This window comes from Coloeus monedula, assembly GCF_965178545.1.
Source record: "Coloeus monedula genome assembly, chromosome: 8".
NCBI classification, from domain to species: domain Eukaryota; kingdom Metazoa; phylum Chordata; class Aves; order Passeriformes; family Corvidae; genus Coloeus; species Coloeus monedula.
In genome coordinates this window covers 20502059-20520876 of record NC_138788.1, presented here as the reverse complement: position 1 = coordinate 20520876, position 18818 = coordinate 20502059, and the positions used below count along the sequence as shown (strand labels likewise).

General features: G+C 37.3%; 1 protein-coding gene across 1 annotated transcript in view; it reads left to right on the top strand.

Annotated features, from left to right (window-relative positions):
- The window catches only part of FRMPD2 (FERM and PDZ domain containing 2), a gene marked incomplete at both ends in the record, with an annotated part of 54913 nt that extends 37418 nt beyond the window's left edge, over nt 1–17495 (top strand). Inside the window, 14 exons of the mRNA XM_082285823.1 lie at nt 443–480; nt 2973–3059; nt 3479–3543; nt 4948–5109; nt 5597–5765; nt 7050–7126; nt 9175–9233; nt 9773–9888; nt 11797–11945; nt 13633–13723; nt 14238–14572; nt 16040–16255; nt 16524–16586; nt 17424–17495. Coding sequence (XP_082141949.1) covers nt 443–480; nt 2973–3059; nt 3479–3543; nt 4948–5109; nt 5597–5765; nt 7050–7126; nt 9175–9233; nt 9773–9888; nt 11797–11945; nt 13633–13723; nt 14238–14572; nt 16040–16255; nt 16524–16586; nt 17424–17495 — 1699 coding nt within the window. The remainder of the gene's footprint in view (nt 1–442; nt 481–2972; nt 3060–3478; nt 3544–4947; nt 5110–5596; nt 5766–7049; nt 7127–9174; nt 9234–9772; nt 9889–11796; nt 11946–13632; nt 13724–14237; nt 14573–16039; nt 16256–16523; nt 16587–17423) is intronic.
- Nucleotides 17496–18818: the final 1323 nt, after the last annotated feature.

Below are 18818 nucleotides of genomic sequence, written 5' to 3'. Positions count from 1 at the left end.
TTGTGCTTATCTAATAGAAGAAGAAACTGCTGCCTCATTATACATCTTGCTGTACAAGTTAGTAGGCAGCACCTTCTGATTGTCAGAATTGACAAACTAAGGAGACAAACAGAAAGAGGGTAAAGGAACTTACAAAAGAGCATTCCCACTTTATACAGTGGGTAATCAAAGCTGAATTCAAGATGTACCAGAAAGCAGTTCTGTATTGGGCCAGGTGATTTAACATGCCTATTTTTTTTCCCCAACACATTTCAATAAAATGTTTCACTATAGTCAAATATTTTCATATACTGATATAAATTCTCCTTAGGAAAGCACCACTAACAAAATCATAGAAGCCCAACTACTATTTAGACAATTGACTTTCTAAAAATAATTTTCATATGTGCTTTACAAAGCATGCAGCTCTTAATGGCTCACATTTCACTTTTTCTGCCCCCAGAAATGGCAATCCAGTGGTTCCTATAGAGCAGGAAAATAGTAAGTAAGGCTAATATTTTTGAGTTTTAGTTCAAAACTTGCTTCTGATTTTGAAAATAAGCATAGATTCATTGATTTAAAAGTTATTAACAGATTGTAACTTGGCATTCAGTATTTCTGTTATGGCCATTTTAAGGGTCTGAAGAAAATTCGGTAGCTGTTTAAGGGCAGAAATAAAATGTATAGTTCTCTGTAAAAAAATAATTTATTACATATTTAGTTTCTATTTTTTAAATTTGTTATTAAGTAGGAATTTTATGTGGTTATATTTCAACATCTGTTTTGACTGAAACTATTCTCTGAGGAGTCTTCCAGCACTTCTTGAGCCACTATTTAATATCAGCCACTACTTCATCATCTAGACAACTTTTTTAAACTGTTATCAATAAACTATATAAAATCAGAAGCAGGCAGCACCAATATCTCTTAGTTAATATAAATATCCCTGTCAGGCGAGATATTTGATACTCTAACTGATACAAAACTTCAGTAATCATGTGCACTACAAAGACTTGACCAGATTTGCTCTAGCAGTGGAAGGAGTCTCAGCAAGCACAGGTTGCACCTGCACCCTCAGGAGGAAGGAGAGGTATTGCATCTAGGCCAGCACATGTAAAAGGTGTTAGTTATGCAAGTAGTACTTTCCAATGCACATTTGGCTGCATTGTCAGCCCTAACCCCAGTTTTATTTACCTAAATGGATATGTCAATGGGTTTTTCTAAATCATGCAAAGATGACCTACAAAAGTAACCCTGGACCACAATTGTTCACATGCCTACACTCATCTGAATACTGGCATATGGTTACCTGAAGAACTTATTCCACATCAAGTTAGTTACAGATTTCCTGCTTTACCACACATAGCCATGTGTTTGTTTCTATAAACTGAAGGAATTTTCTTACAAGATAAGGATAAAGTTATGTGTACTCTCAGTTAACACGATAGAACTAAAGCACGGCAAATGTATATCCCAGTAGAATCTTGCTCACACAGTCTTGTGTGAGCTTTGCAGATTCCAAGATTTCTCAAGACATCTTCAGATAGATAACCAGGCCTGATCCACCTCTGATACAGAGTTATGAACTCTACACTGGCACAGTTACCTGCCTCTCCTATAAAACAAGACATGTAAGATCCTGCACATGGGTCAGAGCAATCTCAAGCACAAACACAGGCTGGGCAGAGAATGGATTGAGAGCAGCCCTGAGAAGGACTTTAGGGTGTTGGTTGATGATAAGCTCAACATGACTGAGCAATGTGCAATCACAGCCCAGAAATCACATCCTTGGATGCACCAAAAGTAGTGTGGCCAGCAGGCTGAGGGAGGGGATTCTGCCCCACTACTCTGTGAGACCCCACCTGGAGTGCTGCATCCAGCTCTGGGGTCCCCAGTATAACCAGCACGTGGACCTGTTGAAGCAATTTAAAGAGGAGGCCATAAAGATGCCCAGAGGGCTGAAGCACCTCTCCTATGAAGACAGTCTGGGAGTGTTGGAGCTGTTCAGCCTGGACAAGAGAAGACTCCAAGGAGACGTTAAAGCAATTTCCAGTACCAAAAGGGGTACTGGAGAGGGACTTTTGACAAAGGCACGTAGCGATAGGACAAGGGGGAATGGCATCAAACTGAAAGAGGGCAGGTTTAGATTAGATAGTAGGGAGAAATTCTTTACTGTGAAGGTGGTGGGACACTGGAACAAGTTTCCCAGAGAAGTTGTGGACACCTCATCCCTGAAAATCTTCAGGTCCAGGCTGGATGGGGCTCTGAGCAACCTGGTCTAGTGAAAGGTGTCCTTGCTCATGGCAGAGGGTGGGAACCAGATGATCTTTAAAGTCCTTTCCAACCCAAACCATTCTATGATTCTATGATTCTTCCCCATTACAGGTACTTTTAAAAACCTATAGTAATTTTGTATTTGGTGCTCCATTTGCTATAATCACAGATAGATTTATAGAAAAATTTGTAATAATTTGTTATTAAGAAAGCAAGCCTTCATTTTTATAGGGTCTCTTAGTTACAAGAACACATACCAAAATTGCAATTACAACAGGTAGCTTTTTTTAAAGTACAGGACATTCATTATTTTCTGTAATTCACACATTAAGAGTACTTTGTGGAAGACAGCTACGATCACCAAAATATGATAAAGCAAAAGCACAAAACTGGGGGGGCTGGGTAGAGGTGGGAGTGTTCCTTCATCTGCCTGATCATTGCCACATGTCTAGAATGACTCAGTCTGATCTCTGATTGTTGTTACAATTTTTGAAATAGCAATGGCTGAGATGCAATATCTCTGCAATTCATGACTGAAATGTTTATATCTCTATGCAAATTGGCAAACTTAATCATGCAGTGGTCTCACACTGTTTCATATAGTATCGATATTGGATATTGATGCTTTGTTTAATAATATAAGCACAGAGATTACATTCCATGTGTACATGAAGTTTAGCAGGAGGCCTGTCAGAACAAACATATGTGTGTATTTTTAGGGCCATCAGCTGAAACAGAGAAAGCCAATATTTCTTTGTCAAATGAAAACCTGAACTCCCAGGAACAGCATCTGCTGCATCAACATGGTAAGGAATTTTGCATTTTTCAATTAGGAATTGTAAAATTTTGTGCCTTCTCTTTGAAAGAAAATAAGTCTATAGGTGATAAGGGCATTGCCTGGGAAAGATTAACTCTTCATAAAAAAACCTGCCTCCCTCAGAGTTTCAGAGAACATTTATAGATTACTGTTGTCCATCTGGTGTCTCTTATGCTGCAGCACACAGTTTTTAAAGCTTGTTTTGGAACCTGCTCACAGAGAGGTAAAAAGTCACAGTGCAGCTCACATTTTAGGAGTTTTAGGCCACATAAATCCATAGGATTTATTTTTTATTTCACATATAAAATATAAAATGTTTTATTGTGTCCCTGAATAAGATTTTGAGTGTTATACTATAGAATATTTTACCAGGACAACTATCTAAAAATTGTTGTTGCTTTTTCTCAGAGAAACATTTGGAGGAAGCAAACTGTGATGCTCAGCAGAACACTCCCAATTCTCCAGAATGTAAAGTAAGTGACACTCTGAGGTGTGAGGTGGTTCATCAAGTGAAGTGAGCTATATGGAGTGAGATTTTTTCAATAACAGTATATAATGTATTTTTTTCCTCTCTTTGAAAATGTGAATATAATGCATTTGGAGAGTATCCTGTAAGGGTTGAATTGCTTCAGCATTCAGAGTAGAATGCACTGAGCACTTCCTGGGGACAGACTCTTCTGTTAATACTTTTCAATGCTTAGAAAGAAAATAGCACAGGAAAAAGACACAGAATGTCACAGCATGGGATTCTGGGGAAAATATGTGCAATTGTGAAACATTTTCCATAACAGTCTTTGAAAACTGAGATTAATGTGTTTCATTCTGCAATTTTCAGATGGACATTTGAAAAGAGAGTAAAATTACCCCAAATCTTTGGAGTATTATGTAGCACTGACATAGACCAATATGTTTTGAATTTGGCAAAAGTAATACATTTTTAAAATCATTTATTATTAAATTATGAATTCCTAAATACACAGGAATTGTTCTCGGGAGAAAAAATTATTTCCATGCTCAGCATACAGTGCTTGAAAATTCTTACAAGTGCAAACATCACTTCTGTTGGTGAAAACACATGGAAAAGTTAATTGAAATTATCCAAATTAGGACTGATATTTCATGTGGATAGATTAAGTAGTTTTCTCTTGATTGTGGATTGCAAAAAAAAAGCTGTCTCTTGTTAAAATTAGACCTCCAACCTGGCAAAAAAAATTGGAACAACTTTCTCACTTTTGATTATGTCATCACTATTACTGCTTCTTCTGCATGATTTAATCCATGATAGTTTATCTGTTCAACTTGCAAAAATAATTTCCAAGGCTGATATTTGTGGCATTGGAACTAGTCATGCTGCAAGTCATAAGCATTTCTAGCTTGCTGCTATTTCTGACATAGTACTTGACCCTAAAAAAGCAGCTGATTTTAAAAGCAAATGAAGTGCCAAAGCAAAAGAAATGGGAATATTGGGATTACAAGATTTAAATTATAGAAAAATAAGAGAATGAACTATGTACGGCATTACTGTCATGCTGGAGATAATAATGCCTTATTTGTCAATTAAGGTGATTCATTTGAAACATTATAAAAGGATTACAGAAGTACACCTTTCTTTGCTTTTAAGGTGTTATTTTCCCCAGCAGCAATTACTAAAAAGAGTATGAAAATAAGTATGTACTATTTTCATCCTGATACATACATGCAGCTGTTATGTTGATCCCTGGAAGCTCCATAGATCTATTCAAGAGTAGGATATATCCCATAATCTCCATCAGACAGTGAGGACTGTGAAGCATAATGGGAATCTTTGGTAATAAAAATGCAAACAAAATACAGCCCTGAATAAACTCCACTTTAGACTGCATCCTTGTCTATTGTAGGATTTCATTATTAAGATTGAGCTGGAAAAAGCAGAAAATGGAAGCCTAGGATTTGCACTGGTAGGTGGAAAAAATGGCAGGGCTATCTTAATAAAAGCCATCAGCCCGGACAGCAGTGCAGATCTAGATGGGAGACTTCAAGTTGGTGACATCCTGCTTAAGGTAATGTTTGTTCTTCATTGCTTTAGCCTACATTTTCTCTAGTTACTCTATAATGAGCATCTGTTCAATATAAAGGTGGTGCAGATTTGACATCTGATGCTGCTTTGCACAGTAACATGTAGAAGGTGGTGTCCCTTGGCTCCTGGTGGTCAGAGGGTTGTCCTGTTTGTTACCTCAAATTATTTTGTTTCTCCCTCCACCAGTTTCAAAATTGTTTGATTTTCTGGTTTTCATTTACTTCCATCTCTCCTTCATCTTCTCTCTGAAGAATGGGGGAATGCCCACTTACTATCTCAGACTATACTTTTGTGGTCCTGCTGGCAATCATGGTATAAAGACATAGAGATGCAGGATCAAGCAAGTTAGGAAATTGAGGACACGTGAAGTTCAAAGAAGTTATATAAAGATTGCTCAGTCCTAGGACATGTGATTAGAAAAAGGCTTTGTGTTACAGGAATCTGGAAATACACATCATTGTATTTTTCAGGTGAATGAGACTTTTGTGTCTGGTCTGCCACGCCAAACAGTTACAGATTTGCTGCGCAAGGCTCAAGGCACTGTTCAACTCACTGTCTGCCGAAGTGTGGCTTTGCATTGGGCTTATTCAGGCAACCAGAGCAACAGAGCTGCCACCCCCAACACAAAAGCAGAGCCTGGTAAGCAGCTACATCCCCTCACCATATGACAGAAGTGGGATTTATGCGTTGCCTGAATTCAACTTTGGTATTAGTCAAGTCAATTTTAGAGTTAGTCCTGTTTCATAGCTGTAGGTGCAAACACATTCTTCACCCTGACTTGCAGCTCTGGCTAAACTCCTCCAGACACAGGACCGCAGGGAAGGCATGCCCAAGTGTGATTTTTAAGTCTAGGAACAGTCTAGGAACAAAACTGTAAGACCCTCAAAGATGCTTTAACTCAGCTTAAGTTTTTAAGTCAAGAATGTTGGTCTGATTTTACCCCATTTTATACAACTCACTGATGGAATCACAGCCCATTTTTGACTCAGTTGCTAAAATACTTCTCCCACAAACTTCACATCCCATCACTCCTACTTATCTCCTGGAAGCACTACGCCTCCTGTTCTGTCTGGCAGACAGATCCTCTCTCTTCTGTGCTTGTTCATGTTCAAATCCAGAAGCCTCTGCTCCCAGGTCTATTGTTATTCATTTGAGAGCACACCCATCTTGCATAGGGTAGCACTTAGAGAGATGACTAATACTATGGAAGAACTTTGTGCTCTATGCTCTGCTCTCCTAAGTACTTAAAAATTAAATAATAATAAAAGCTGGGAGTGGAAGCAAGGATATGATATTACCAATGGATTATGGAGTTACAGTCCTCAGCTTTCTATTTCTTTGAATACTGAAACATTTCCTAAAATGTGGAGAAACTTAAGTGGGAAGGGTATAGAATTCCTCCTTCTGGCCTGCTGGTTACAAATTGGATGCTTTGTTTCAAGTATTCTTAGCCAAGAACACACAGCCATTGCCATTTTCTTCTTACATGACATGGGTCAATTACATAGTTCCTGGGAATTTTAAACTGTTTTTCCTGCAAAATACAATGGTATTATAGAAGTACTGGCAGCAAAGTTAATCTATGGTACTTGCCCCTTACCTTAGCACTGTGAAAGAATGAGCTAGGTTAGGGAGAGAAGTTTTAAATTGTTTCAGGTTTTTTTATAGCTGCTGTTGATACAGGGCTTTATTTCAGTGTATCTTCTGGCAGTCTGAATTATGCTGGCTTCTTCAGTGGTGACATATGGCATTTGTCCTGTACTAACCCTCCCAGAGCATTCACAAAAGGGAGATTCTATGCCAGTTTAAGACACTGTATCTCAGTGCCTCATCTGAGGTCAAAGTCCTTTGGTGTAAGCAGCAGAGAAGAAATGGACCTGTATTTTCATGCATTTGATTTTGGTTTTGTTCTCTGGTATTCAGCAAGTGGTGAGGAAAGCCTGCAAGCTCAGCCTGTTTTCAGTTTCAAGGAAGAAGGCTACGACCAAATGTGCAACAAGGTAAAATCAGAGAAGTTTTCAGACGTTATCAGGCAATGTACTCATATGTTTGTTTACAACATGGGTTTGCTGCAATGTGGACAAGAACCACACCTTCTTAATGAAAAAAGTTTAATGTGAGGGAAGTGTGCTGCAATGACTGGAGCTGCTGACATTTGAGTGAGTCAGGATTCCACTGAGATAAGAGTATATGATAACTATAATACATATGCTAAAAGAGTGGAGGGAAGAAAGGTTGCATATGCATATGCATTGTTCAGAGTCTTTATAATACTGAAATGAATAATTTATTAATTTTACCATTCTTTCAGTATTTCTAAACCATATACATTAAAAGATTTCTATTCAGCTGTCTCCACTAATATTCATAATTCAAATGCATCTAAATTTCTTCAAACATGGTTATGTTTTTGAATCCTAGTAAGTTCTGCAAGACATTCCACATTAAATTTCACAGCATCTATTATTTCTAAGTTTAAAACGGTAAAAGGCCTCAGAAAATGTGAGAAATTTAGGTCTTATCCTCCAGAAAACGCATAAAAAACCCCAAACCCTGATTCAAGTAATATAATCGAACTAGAAAAAGAAAAATTGTAAGAATCCTTTACATGAATAAGCTGAGAAAACCTTGAAGAGGAATTTGTTTGTAGAAGTTTAAGTATTCTGCTGAAATGCTGCTACTTTTAGAGACTGGTGAAATGTAATCAAAATAAGGTTGTATCTATGATCTGACAAAGAAGTACACCCAACAAATAATACCAATGAGAAGTAAGAGATAGTAGTAAGGTTACAGGTTACCTATCAGATCCCTGAGTTAGCGAGGTATTAAAGCAAATATTTTGTTTTAAGCAATGTGGTTAAGTCTATCTAGTTCAGCACAGCACAAACCTAAATTTAAGCATGTGCTTAGTGTTTTTCCTGAATTGGTTCCATTAACCTCTCTCTTCTTCATTATTTCCAGCTTGCCTTTAGTTGTCTCCTATGAATAGAAACTATTTCTGCTTTACTTTATAGAGCACAGCTGCCATCTACTCCAGAGATGTAGACTTTGAAAATGACAAGCTACTAAAAAAAAGAGTAAAAGTGAAGCAGTAAAACACATTTTCTTTGCAAATCGAAAACCTAAATCAATACAGCAGTCTCTGATCTATGTAACCAGTAGGTGCAGAAACTGGGTAGATGAAATTATGCTTAAATCAGCAGCTACAAATGTCCCTATTCTAATGGGGAAATACATGTACAGAAGTAAGAAAATAAGGTATAAGTGGGAGCTACCATTAGGGTTCTCTGGGGCATTCAGTAGTTCATACTGTGTAGTATGCCAGGATGTTTTCTGGGTGCATCCGAAATATTAAGCAGTGAAAGAAGAAACACCAATTTGAACTAAAATTTAAATAATTATCTATCAAGTGTTACAGCTGAGAAGAAGGTACTTCCACATGCTAACAGCAGATCCTGCATCATTACTTAAATGCAGAACCTAGTTATTATTCTCTAGGATGGAAAAACAGCCACCAATACTATTGCTTCTATTGCATATGGAGGGTCATCAAGGGTCTGCCTTCTCTGTTAGTTGAGTGCTTCTTCAGCGGAGCAGCTGCACCCTGCTTCTACCATTGGCATCATTGTGTCTAAGATAAAAAAAGGAAATTATTACCAACAGTTCCATCCCAGACACTGGATCTTCCTGCTGCCAAGAAGTGGGAGGGGAAAAGTGTGACTCATGATTCCTGTGATTGCATTTTCTTTCTGAGATCAGAGGGGATATAAAAAACTTCTCAAAGTTCAGTCGTGCATGCTGAGATGTAGAGGTGTCTCTAGACTGTATTGTTCTATTGTTCAGAAATTTACAAATGCAGCTCATAAGGCTTTTTACTCTGACTAGATACTGCAATACACACTTTCTTCTGAAAGTGGGAACTATTCTATTTTCCCTTTCCTTCTTGAGTGAAGGACACATTTCTGTCAGAAATAAGAAAGAGTGTTGATGAAAGTAACTATGTTCTTGATGTTTCTGCGTACTGACTTTTCTTATCTGAAACCTGCAGGATCCAGAAAATACAGACAAATCTCCTCTGCGAGGCCAGAAGAGTAACATTTCAGACAGGTAAGTCTTTCGAATGAAGTAAAACTATTAAAATAAATAGTATGGATAATTTATTCTTATATTTTCAGCTCTGTCCTAATATGGTACGCAAATAACAGAAGCACGGGTCTATTGGAATGCAGCTCCACCTGCAGGAAGAGCTGCTAAACCACTTCCACACAAGTACTAAGACAAGAGAACTGAAGCTTCCAGGTGTAAGGGCTAAAAATGTCATACATGAAAAATTTTTTCTAGCTGTGAGAAACCTTACTTCCAGTCCTTTTGAGCATCTTTTTATTCAGAGTATGTTCTTATCTCTGAAAAAACCCAACAGCAATCGCATACCGATAACAGTATTTTTCAGTAGCTATATTTGCAAACAATACTCCAGACAAAATGCTACTACAACTCCTTGAACTTATGACCCTTAGAGTTCAGATTAATTCTTGAAAGTAGTTGCTCAAGAAAGCTAAAAGTGATCAAAAATAGATTAAACACAAAATCTTGGTATGGTTCAGATTATCAAAGCTTCTGCCACTTCAACTAACATTGTTTTACAGGTCACAGAAATGTGCAGAATGTGAAAGCTGCAGAAGAGAAAATCAACAGTCTGAGTCAGGCAGCTGGAGTAATGAAGATGATGTTGTGCCCCACAGGATTCCTGTTCTACCTAGAAGTAATCATGAAAAGATTTGTCTTGTTTCTTCAACAGTATAGCCCAGCACCTCCATATATGCACATTGAGGACGACACTAGTCCCTTGTATACAAGCTAAGGATTTGCTCTTTCAGTCTCAAAGACCAGGGTACTCAAGACACAGTCTTTACCACTGATAACCAGGAAGGCCATCCAAACCTTTGTACCTCTAAAAGGAGACATACATCCGGAGGTCTCTCCTCTCTGTCTTTCTGTTCCCGTACAACTTCCCAAAAAAAAGTAAATTAAACACTTAAAATGCAGAATGAAGGGTCAAATTCTCTCTCAAGACTTTGTTCCCAGAATCACTGAATTTCACCCCCCGTGACAATTTCATTAAAACCTCTAGAAATGATGTGCTTAAGCATGTACTGAAGCACTTTCACAGCTCAGGTGCCAAAGCCCCTCTGACACCAGAAGAGTTTACAAAAAGAATCTGCCTAATTGTTCCTTTATGAAAAGTATGCTCCTTCTGCTCCAAATGAGAATAATTTGTGAAAGGAATCATACTGAAGATGCTGCAGTATCTCACAGATTCTGTGAAGTGCAGGTGGCTCTCTCTCCCTGCTTCTTCTCACCCTGTGGAACCAATGAATTGCTGATGGCTCTTATCAGAAATAAAACACGGTTATCCCCCTCACATTACCAAGCCTTGCTGGCCAGCAAACAGAAAATGATAACCCATCTACCATCTACTACCTGCTCAGAGTTTGGGGTTTTTTAATTCCACTTGATCTGAAAGGAGAGGTGTATGGGAAAGAGTGTGCTCTGTCTGGAGTGGGGATCTGTCTTCACTGGCACTCTCAAGTAGATAACAGGAGCCTCTTTGGGGGTTAGAGAATGGAATGTAAACAGAAAGTGTCTTAGAAGCTCAGGCAAGGCAAGGGCAAGTTGTAGCCCAGACAAAAACACAGGAAAAACAACTCTATTGTAACAGAAATTAGTTAAGAGCAGCAATGATATCTTACAAGAGGAAAGTAGAGCATTGCTTCTTGTCTTCACCCTGCAACAAGCCCGTGGAACATATAATCAGCTTTTCTTTCAGACAGCTGGCATGTTATCCTTTGCAAAGAGTAGCCTATGACTAAAAAACCCAAATTCCGTAATTCCTCTGCCTCAAACCATTATTCTTTACATAACAAGCTACTGTTTTTATTTAACATGGGAACAAAAGTTTTTCAGTTTCTCCAGCAGAGTAGTGATATTTCTGGAGATGCAATGTTTATCCATTTTCTTAATCTGTCAAGTACTGGATCAGAACACATATTTCAGGATGAGCTAAGTAGTAAAACTGAATCCTGCCTTTGGTGCATCAAAGATAGTTCATATCTTGTTCTTGAAGGGGAGTGTGAGGTAAGAGGAAAAGAAAAATACATTTGCTTACTTTAGGAAGGAAGAATTTGCCGTAGCTACTCCTAGCAGTGGGGTGTGGCAATACTCATTGTCATGGAAGTGCTGGAAATATGAAGATGATTCCCTGTGAAGATGTGGCCAGAGTCTCCTATACCAGTATAAACTAGCATTAAAGTCTACAATTCTGCAAGAACAGTTTATTTAGAACAGACTGTATTTAGAAACTCTGTGAGGCAATAACTTGCAGTAGTTGGATCTGCTTCCAAATAACATGAAATGTGGTGCTGGTCGTATCCATGATGCTGACTTATTCTTCTTTCTGCTGTGAACATAAGTAAGATGAAAATATTTTCTTCCATTTTCTCACATTTCACTTCCACAATATAAGCAGCAAAATATATATACATACTGCAGCTCCCTAGTTTTTAAAGCCAAGATTTTGCACTATGAACAATAGTAATTACAAGCTTCTTGGTTTTTTATTGTTGTGTTTTGGTTTTTTTGTTTGCTTTTTGTTGTTGTTGTTGATACATAGACAGAACCTTTGCTTCTGGAGATGAACTGACTCAGTTAATTAACTTGAAACCATCACAGAGCGGAGTAGATCCAAGGACGGGCATAACAGGTCTTATTCAAGGCCTTCAGCTGCAGATTGAGAATCAAGAGGTGCTAAAGGAGTTTATGGTAAAGTGTGATTACTTTTTAAGAACTAACAATTCAGCACAGCTAAGAAAGTGACTTTTAATAGCCTTCTGGATACTCGATGGGAGTTCAACTTGTATATCTTTACTGAATCCTTTTTCACTGACAATTATTCCTGCCAAAATGGGGTTTCTACTCTGCTGTTTGGGTGATAGTACAGCATTTGGATCTCTCTCTTTCCACGTATGTCAGCCTCATACCATTCCCAGTTCAAAGATATTGCCCATGTAGAATGAAAACAAATAATGTCACATTCATAATGCAGATTAGGAATCACTTTTTCTGAGACTGACTTCTTCCTATTATCCCCTTAGCTTTGCTGAACATCTGCCTAAGAGCTATCCTAGGGGCTGTACCTAAGCAGGAAATCCATGCTGCTAGGGATTCACTGGTGTAGAAACAGTTGAAATGAAAATGTTCCAAACAATACCCATAGAACTCATTGCCACAAGATACTGTTAAGGACAGGGACTTAGTGAAATTACAAAAAAAAAGTAATGTACCTCCATAGATAATGAAATCATCTGATTGCACATAAATCATGAAAAAAAGTAACATTAGGAAGGCTTATAAAATCTCTTGTTTCAGAACATAAATAGAGTATGCAGTTATCATCAAATTCCCAAAAACCAGATTATTTCATAATTCTTCAACATAGCACTGGATTTTCCTTTAAAGGACATGCTTGTTACCAGTGAAATGGATTGCTGCCACTTTTCAATAGTAATTGCAATGTTATCAGTTTCTTCCACTTGCCTTTATATCTCTGACTTTCTGGGTACAAAATCCCACAGGCTCAAGTGTATACGATTTGCTGACTTTCCCTGAAGGCTCAAGGGCATGTATTAATTTTCATTCATTCCACTGCATTACTGATGTAGGTATACCTTACTAGGAGCTGAGTCACACAGCTGCACAGAAAGCATAAAGATCTAATAAGCAAAGTGCCAGTTACCAAAGCCAGTGGATATTTTATCTGAGTAAAAGCTGTAGTAACTGATTAAAGTGTTCAAGAACTGTCATATGTACTTCAGTTCATATAAATGTATAGTGGCAGAATGTGATGGCTGAGCATTGTGCAATGCATAGCAAATAGGTAGAAGAATAAAAAAATGTCAAGATAACCCAAAACTGTAAATGAAATGAACTTGCACATTCCTGCTTCTGACTACACTGCATTCCATTCCCCTAAATCTGTTGTGAAGTACTTAATGGCTGTATGATTTGCACTTAATATCACTGGGGCTGTTCCCTATATTCATCACTTTCTCCATCACTAAAAAGTATTCACTGTCATTATTGCACTGTTAATAGTGCAATAGTTAGTGCTTTTGTCAGTGTATTATCAATCATAAATGCCAATATTTGGCCAAGACAGTATTTCAAACACCTATAATACAGCAACATACAACAGGGTCTTGTGTTGACAGGGTCTGAGGATGAGGGTTGGAAATATCACTTGAAAACTTCAGAAATATTATGCAGGCTGAAGAAAATACAAAGCAACTTTAATTCCTTGCCTAGAATTTTTGAGAATAATGTATGATTCTCTTCTGTAATAAGTCTATTTCCCAGTATTGGGTCATATATAGTTTGCTCACACTGACACTATAAAAGTTGTCTGTTGAGGATGTGAACAACATGGATTGACTATTTCTTTTTGATCTAGGCTTTAGAACATGTGAAACCAACAGATGACTGCAGAACTGGCAAAGCACCAGAAAACCAGAATAAAAACAGATACCGAGATATCCTTCCATGTAAGTATGCACAGAAATGAGAACATACATTTGGTGAACAAAGTCATCAGAGAAACAGGAGAAAACTTTCTGGACCCCTGATGTCTTTCTAAACTGCAGCAGCAGGACAACACACGCAAAAATTTGTAGCACCTCTATATATCAGTATGCAGTACAAATATTCTTAGAGGTTTTCCTGATTTATAATACCAATATCCAGTGACAGTGTTCCTATGCAATACATGAAAAGCAGCATTGGGTACACTATTTTGGAACACTGCAAAACAATTCTGTGGTAATTAGAAGGCTTTTCACAGTGTTACACAAGTACCTTAAGAGAAATAAAGCTGCAATGAACCATACAATATATCCGTGGGAATTCTTACTGGCAGTGATTAATATTAGTGCTACTAGTCAAATGTATTCCAGAATCCAGAGGCATACTTTTCTGGAGAGACTGACATTTCCTATATCCTGAGATGGTAGAACTCTTTCAGATCCACAGCTGAAATAGCATCTTTCTGTTTCTGTACAGATGATAAGACACGAGTTCCTCTGGGAGAAAAGAATGGCTACATTAATGCAAGTTACATTAGAATGAATGTTGGAGAAGAGGAACATTTTTATATTATAACCCAAGGGCCTCTGCCATCCACTATGGCTGATTTCTGGCAAATGGTCTGGGAGAGTGAATCGGATGTAATTGCCATGATGACAAAAGAAGTGGAGCTAGGGCAAGTGAAATGTCATCAATACTGGCCTGAACCTCCCCATGACTGTAAAGACCTGGCTAATTTCTATCTCAAGCTACACAGTTACCAGATTCTGGAGTACTTCATAATTAGAAAAATACAAATGATCAACAAGCAGGTAAGTTAAGTAGACTTAATATTTTCATAAATGATGGAATCAATTATGTAGTTTACGTGAGTAGATACATGTAGTATTGTTTGCTTCTTCCATAACGTGTGCTCCGTACTTTTTAGGGATGTAAAAATCTGAATAACAGGCATGAAATTAGGGTTAATGAGATGCTTCTTTTTTGCTCATTGTACAAGCAATGAATCCAATATTACCTATATTTGGAGAAGAACTTCCAAAAACGAGACCTCTAATAGTCACAGAACAGGTGTGTTCTGTGTTTTGCAGAATAACTTACTGTTCTCATCACATCCACGCCAGAATGGATTCATAGTCTGTAATGGTGGTTGGATGGAAACAGGGGAAAAAGGTGGCTTTCATCCTAGAATTTAGAACAAATGATACTTTTTTGTTCATGAAAAGACACAAACACACATGAAACTACCAATCTAGCAGTGATTTTTTGGGACCTTAATAAATACAGAATCCAGGTGGAAGAACATAGAAAACAGGGTAGGTATAAGTCCATCAGTCTTGTTTCAATATTAAGGAAAGCTTTGCAAAAATTTCTTCAGGACATATTATTTAGTGGCATAATTAAAAAACCTGTGCCAGACTAAACTTGGTGCCTTTTCCATCAAGATAACAATTTCTCTATTTGAAGAAATTCACCTTATGTCACTGAGTGTGAAGCACTGTAAAGCATTTGATACGAGTCTTCCCAAAAGACTATCAAAATGGCAAGATAGAACACCATATGTTATTGCTTCAATGAACATGTTAACTTTGCTGTGTTTGTACTGAACTAGTAGCAAACTACCACAGAAAGCCACAGGTCTACTTCAGCAGAAATCCATACTTATGTTCAAATTCTTCTGATAATAAAAATCCAGATAGTTAGCATTCAGATTTTAATGTGGCTTTGTGAGCTGGCAACAAGAAATGTTGATCCAGGGCAATTCAATTAATATTACTCTTTATTTTATCTACATTTCATTTATTCTTGTAAGCATTTTTAGTTGATTTGCATATTGATTATTTAATCACAAGTTATTCTTTCATATCTGATAACTATTTACAATTTTACTGTTGTGGCTCTCATATTACTATTCTTCTATTAGTAAGGCTTGGTTCAGCTACAAAAACAGTTTTAGCAAACAGCAATGCAATGTTCTAATTTAACAAACATTTTTGTTTTTTCCTTTCTAACCAACAAATAAGATAAACACATTCTTTCAAGGCAACAGATTAACTTCAGTGTCTTGTCAAAGTCATATGAAGTAAATTTCCTATGCCTGCGTCTTCTGAGTGCGTTTCTTGAAGCCTAAAGAAACCTGAACGGAGTCAAGTATGAAAAGCTAAAGAATTGTAAACAAACAATTTTAAGAATGAGGCTGAAGGAAAATTTTTAGTGGAATTCCTTGAAAATTGGTTTTAGGACGATCATTTTTAACCTTTCTGGTGTCTCTCTTCCAGACAGAAGAAAAGCGCATTATAAGTCATTTGCAATTTACCACTTGGCCAGACCACAATATTCCAAAACTGGCTGAGCAGCTTGTAAAATTTATTTGTTACATGAGAAAAGCTCACAGGACAGGACCAATTGTTGCTCACTGCAGCACTGGCATTGGAAGAAGTGGAGTTTTGCTGTGTGTTGAAATTCTTCTCAGCTATATAGAAAAAGATTTATGTGTAAGTATCAAACAGAACATTGTTAAGTATTACAGACTGGCGTGGACGTCAACAACGTGGTCAGGGCATCTTAGAACAGAATAATTACTATAAGAATTCACCTGAACAAAATGGAATAAACCCAGCTTTCATTGTTTTAAACAACAAAGATAATAACTACAAATATACTATTTCTAAAAGAACTGCCACAGCTTCCTCATCTAAATATGCTTAAATCTTTCTTTATAACTTGCATGTCAACCAAATAAAAATTGTTCTCTTCTGATAGTTCAACATCAAGCAAATAGTGAGAGATTTGCGAGATCAGCGTTTTGGCATGATCCAAACTAAGGTAAGTTCTAAATATGCAACTAGATTGTTATTTTTTTAAAAGCCTGAATTAGTGGTACTGCTCCACTGCTTTGATAAATCTGGGGCTTAAAATATAATTTTAGTGCTCTCATTTGAGGAAAGTAACAGCCTTCCAAGCAAGTGGTGTTTGGTTTTAAATATGAAAGCCCGTTCCTTACTAAATAAGTGAATAAAAGCAAAGCAGCAATATAGGACAGGTACCAGACCCCCCCGCACCCCCCCTTTCCTTTTCTAAAGCAAGAAGAAAAGCAAGTATCACAGAACCAGTGATATACTATAAACCCTACCCTGCAAAATTACAGCCTTCAGTTGAATTCTTGCTATTGCTGAGTTATCATCACCAGGTAAATCCTTCTACTCCTGAGCTAAACCCACTCCTGAAAAGATTTTTTCACACAGAAAAAAACCAAGATGCAGCTAACTCACCTTAGAGAAAACAATTGGTAGAATAAAAGCAAAAGAAGACTAAAAGAAGTTCTTCCTATAGGCAAATATTTTAGCACATGCTTTGATGTAATGGGTAATGACTGAGCATGTGACTAAAATTAAGCAAACATATAACCTACACTGTCTTAAATGAGAATTGAGCACATGCTTAAAATACAGAGTTCCTGTACTTTTACCAGAGATGGAACAAAAAGAACAAGGATTCTCTTAAATACGTTTTTGTATCCATATTACAAAGATGTTGATGTTATAAACATATAACATACACCATATAAACATGTAACATAAAAATTCAGCTAGTCCATCCTTCTTTGTCTAGAATTTATGTTGAATGTAACCAGGTGTTTCACACTGGTGTCTCCGCATACAGGACGAGTATTTATTCTGTTATGAAGTTGTGCTGGAAGTCCTTCAGATCCTCCGAGCAGTGGATTCCTACTGAATATGATTCCTACCATATGACTCTTGCTGTTGCTATTCCACTTGGACTCCAGGGACCACTCAGCAACTACTTTAAAGAGATGTCAAGCCAGCACAGACAAGTGTTATATTACATGCTTTTTTAGATTACCCTGATTTCAAAGTCATTTAAAAACCTTGCTTAACATGTCCTGTGTAAGTCATTTATTTCTTGGCTCAAAGTATGAAGAAACAGCCAGCCAGCACTGCAACACTGCTGTGGTAAATTGCCATGGAGAATTATTGTTTTCTGTGTAATAACATATTAATTGTTAGGAATATATTTTGGGACTGTAGCAAGGATATAGCAGCCTTTGGAATTAGCTTTGCAATCCAGAGGGCAGCTTTAAAGATCCAAGATTCTGTTGGTGTTGGTGGAAGATTAGTTGTCCCTCATCTACTGTTGTGCACTATTGGCTTCTGGGCTGCAAATCAATGTTTACTCCAGCAGTTGTGCTTTTGCATAGAAGGACTCAATTTGGTTACCTTTGGTTGCTTGAACAACGTAGAACCATTTCCAGTCATCACTCCAGCCCATGAGTTTATACCACTATCACTAGACAAATCAAGAAACTGACAGAAAAAATAGGATGCCTTTAAACCCTGGTTCTCTTCAAAGGAAGAGCGTTCTAATAATTGGACGGAATATTAATTTTTTCCAGCAATATGAACAGATGTTAATAGCCTCAGTATTTTCATTCTACATCCATATAAAAAGGAATGCAATACTAAGCCAAGTGAAGCAACTGTGTGTGCATTGTGGTACATATGTACATTTCATCTGCCCCTAATTGTTTCCATTGATTAACTATCTTCTCATTCTTACCTAGGGTCTGGATCTATGGGAAGTCCTGCTGGTTTCAGTAGGGGCTGAATCAGGTCTTTAAATTAAAGAACTCTCTGTACAGTTTATTTCTCTTGTAAAAAGTGTTTCTGTTCACGTGGGTGGATTTGAGCAGAAATCTGCTGTTCAAGTTGTAAGATTGTATTTGTTTCCATAGTTCTACTTCTAAGTCCTTATCTAGAAGGTGAGATATGGAAGTGATTAGATGTGCATTGGAAGTGTAACTTGTAAACATAGGAAACTAAAACAATCTAACTGAATTGTACATATTTTTAAAACTTATTTGGTTTCTGGAAAAGAGAAAATATTAAGAGGCATTGGGTATAAAACTGCAGTAGAAGCAAGAAAATAAAATACCTATTTACTTTCATTACAAATAAGAGGTTTATAATTCAGAAAGAATGGTGTATTAAATAAAAATTTAAAGTATGGCTTTTAGAAAAAGCCACTGTAATACAATTA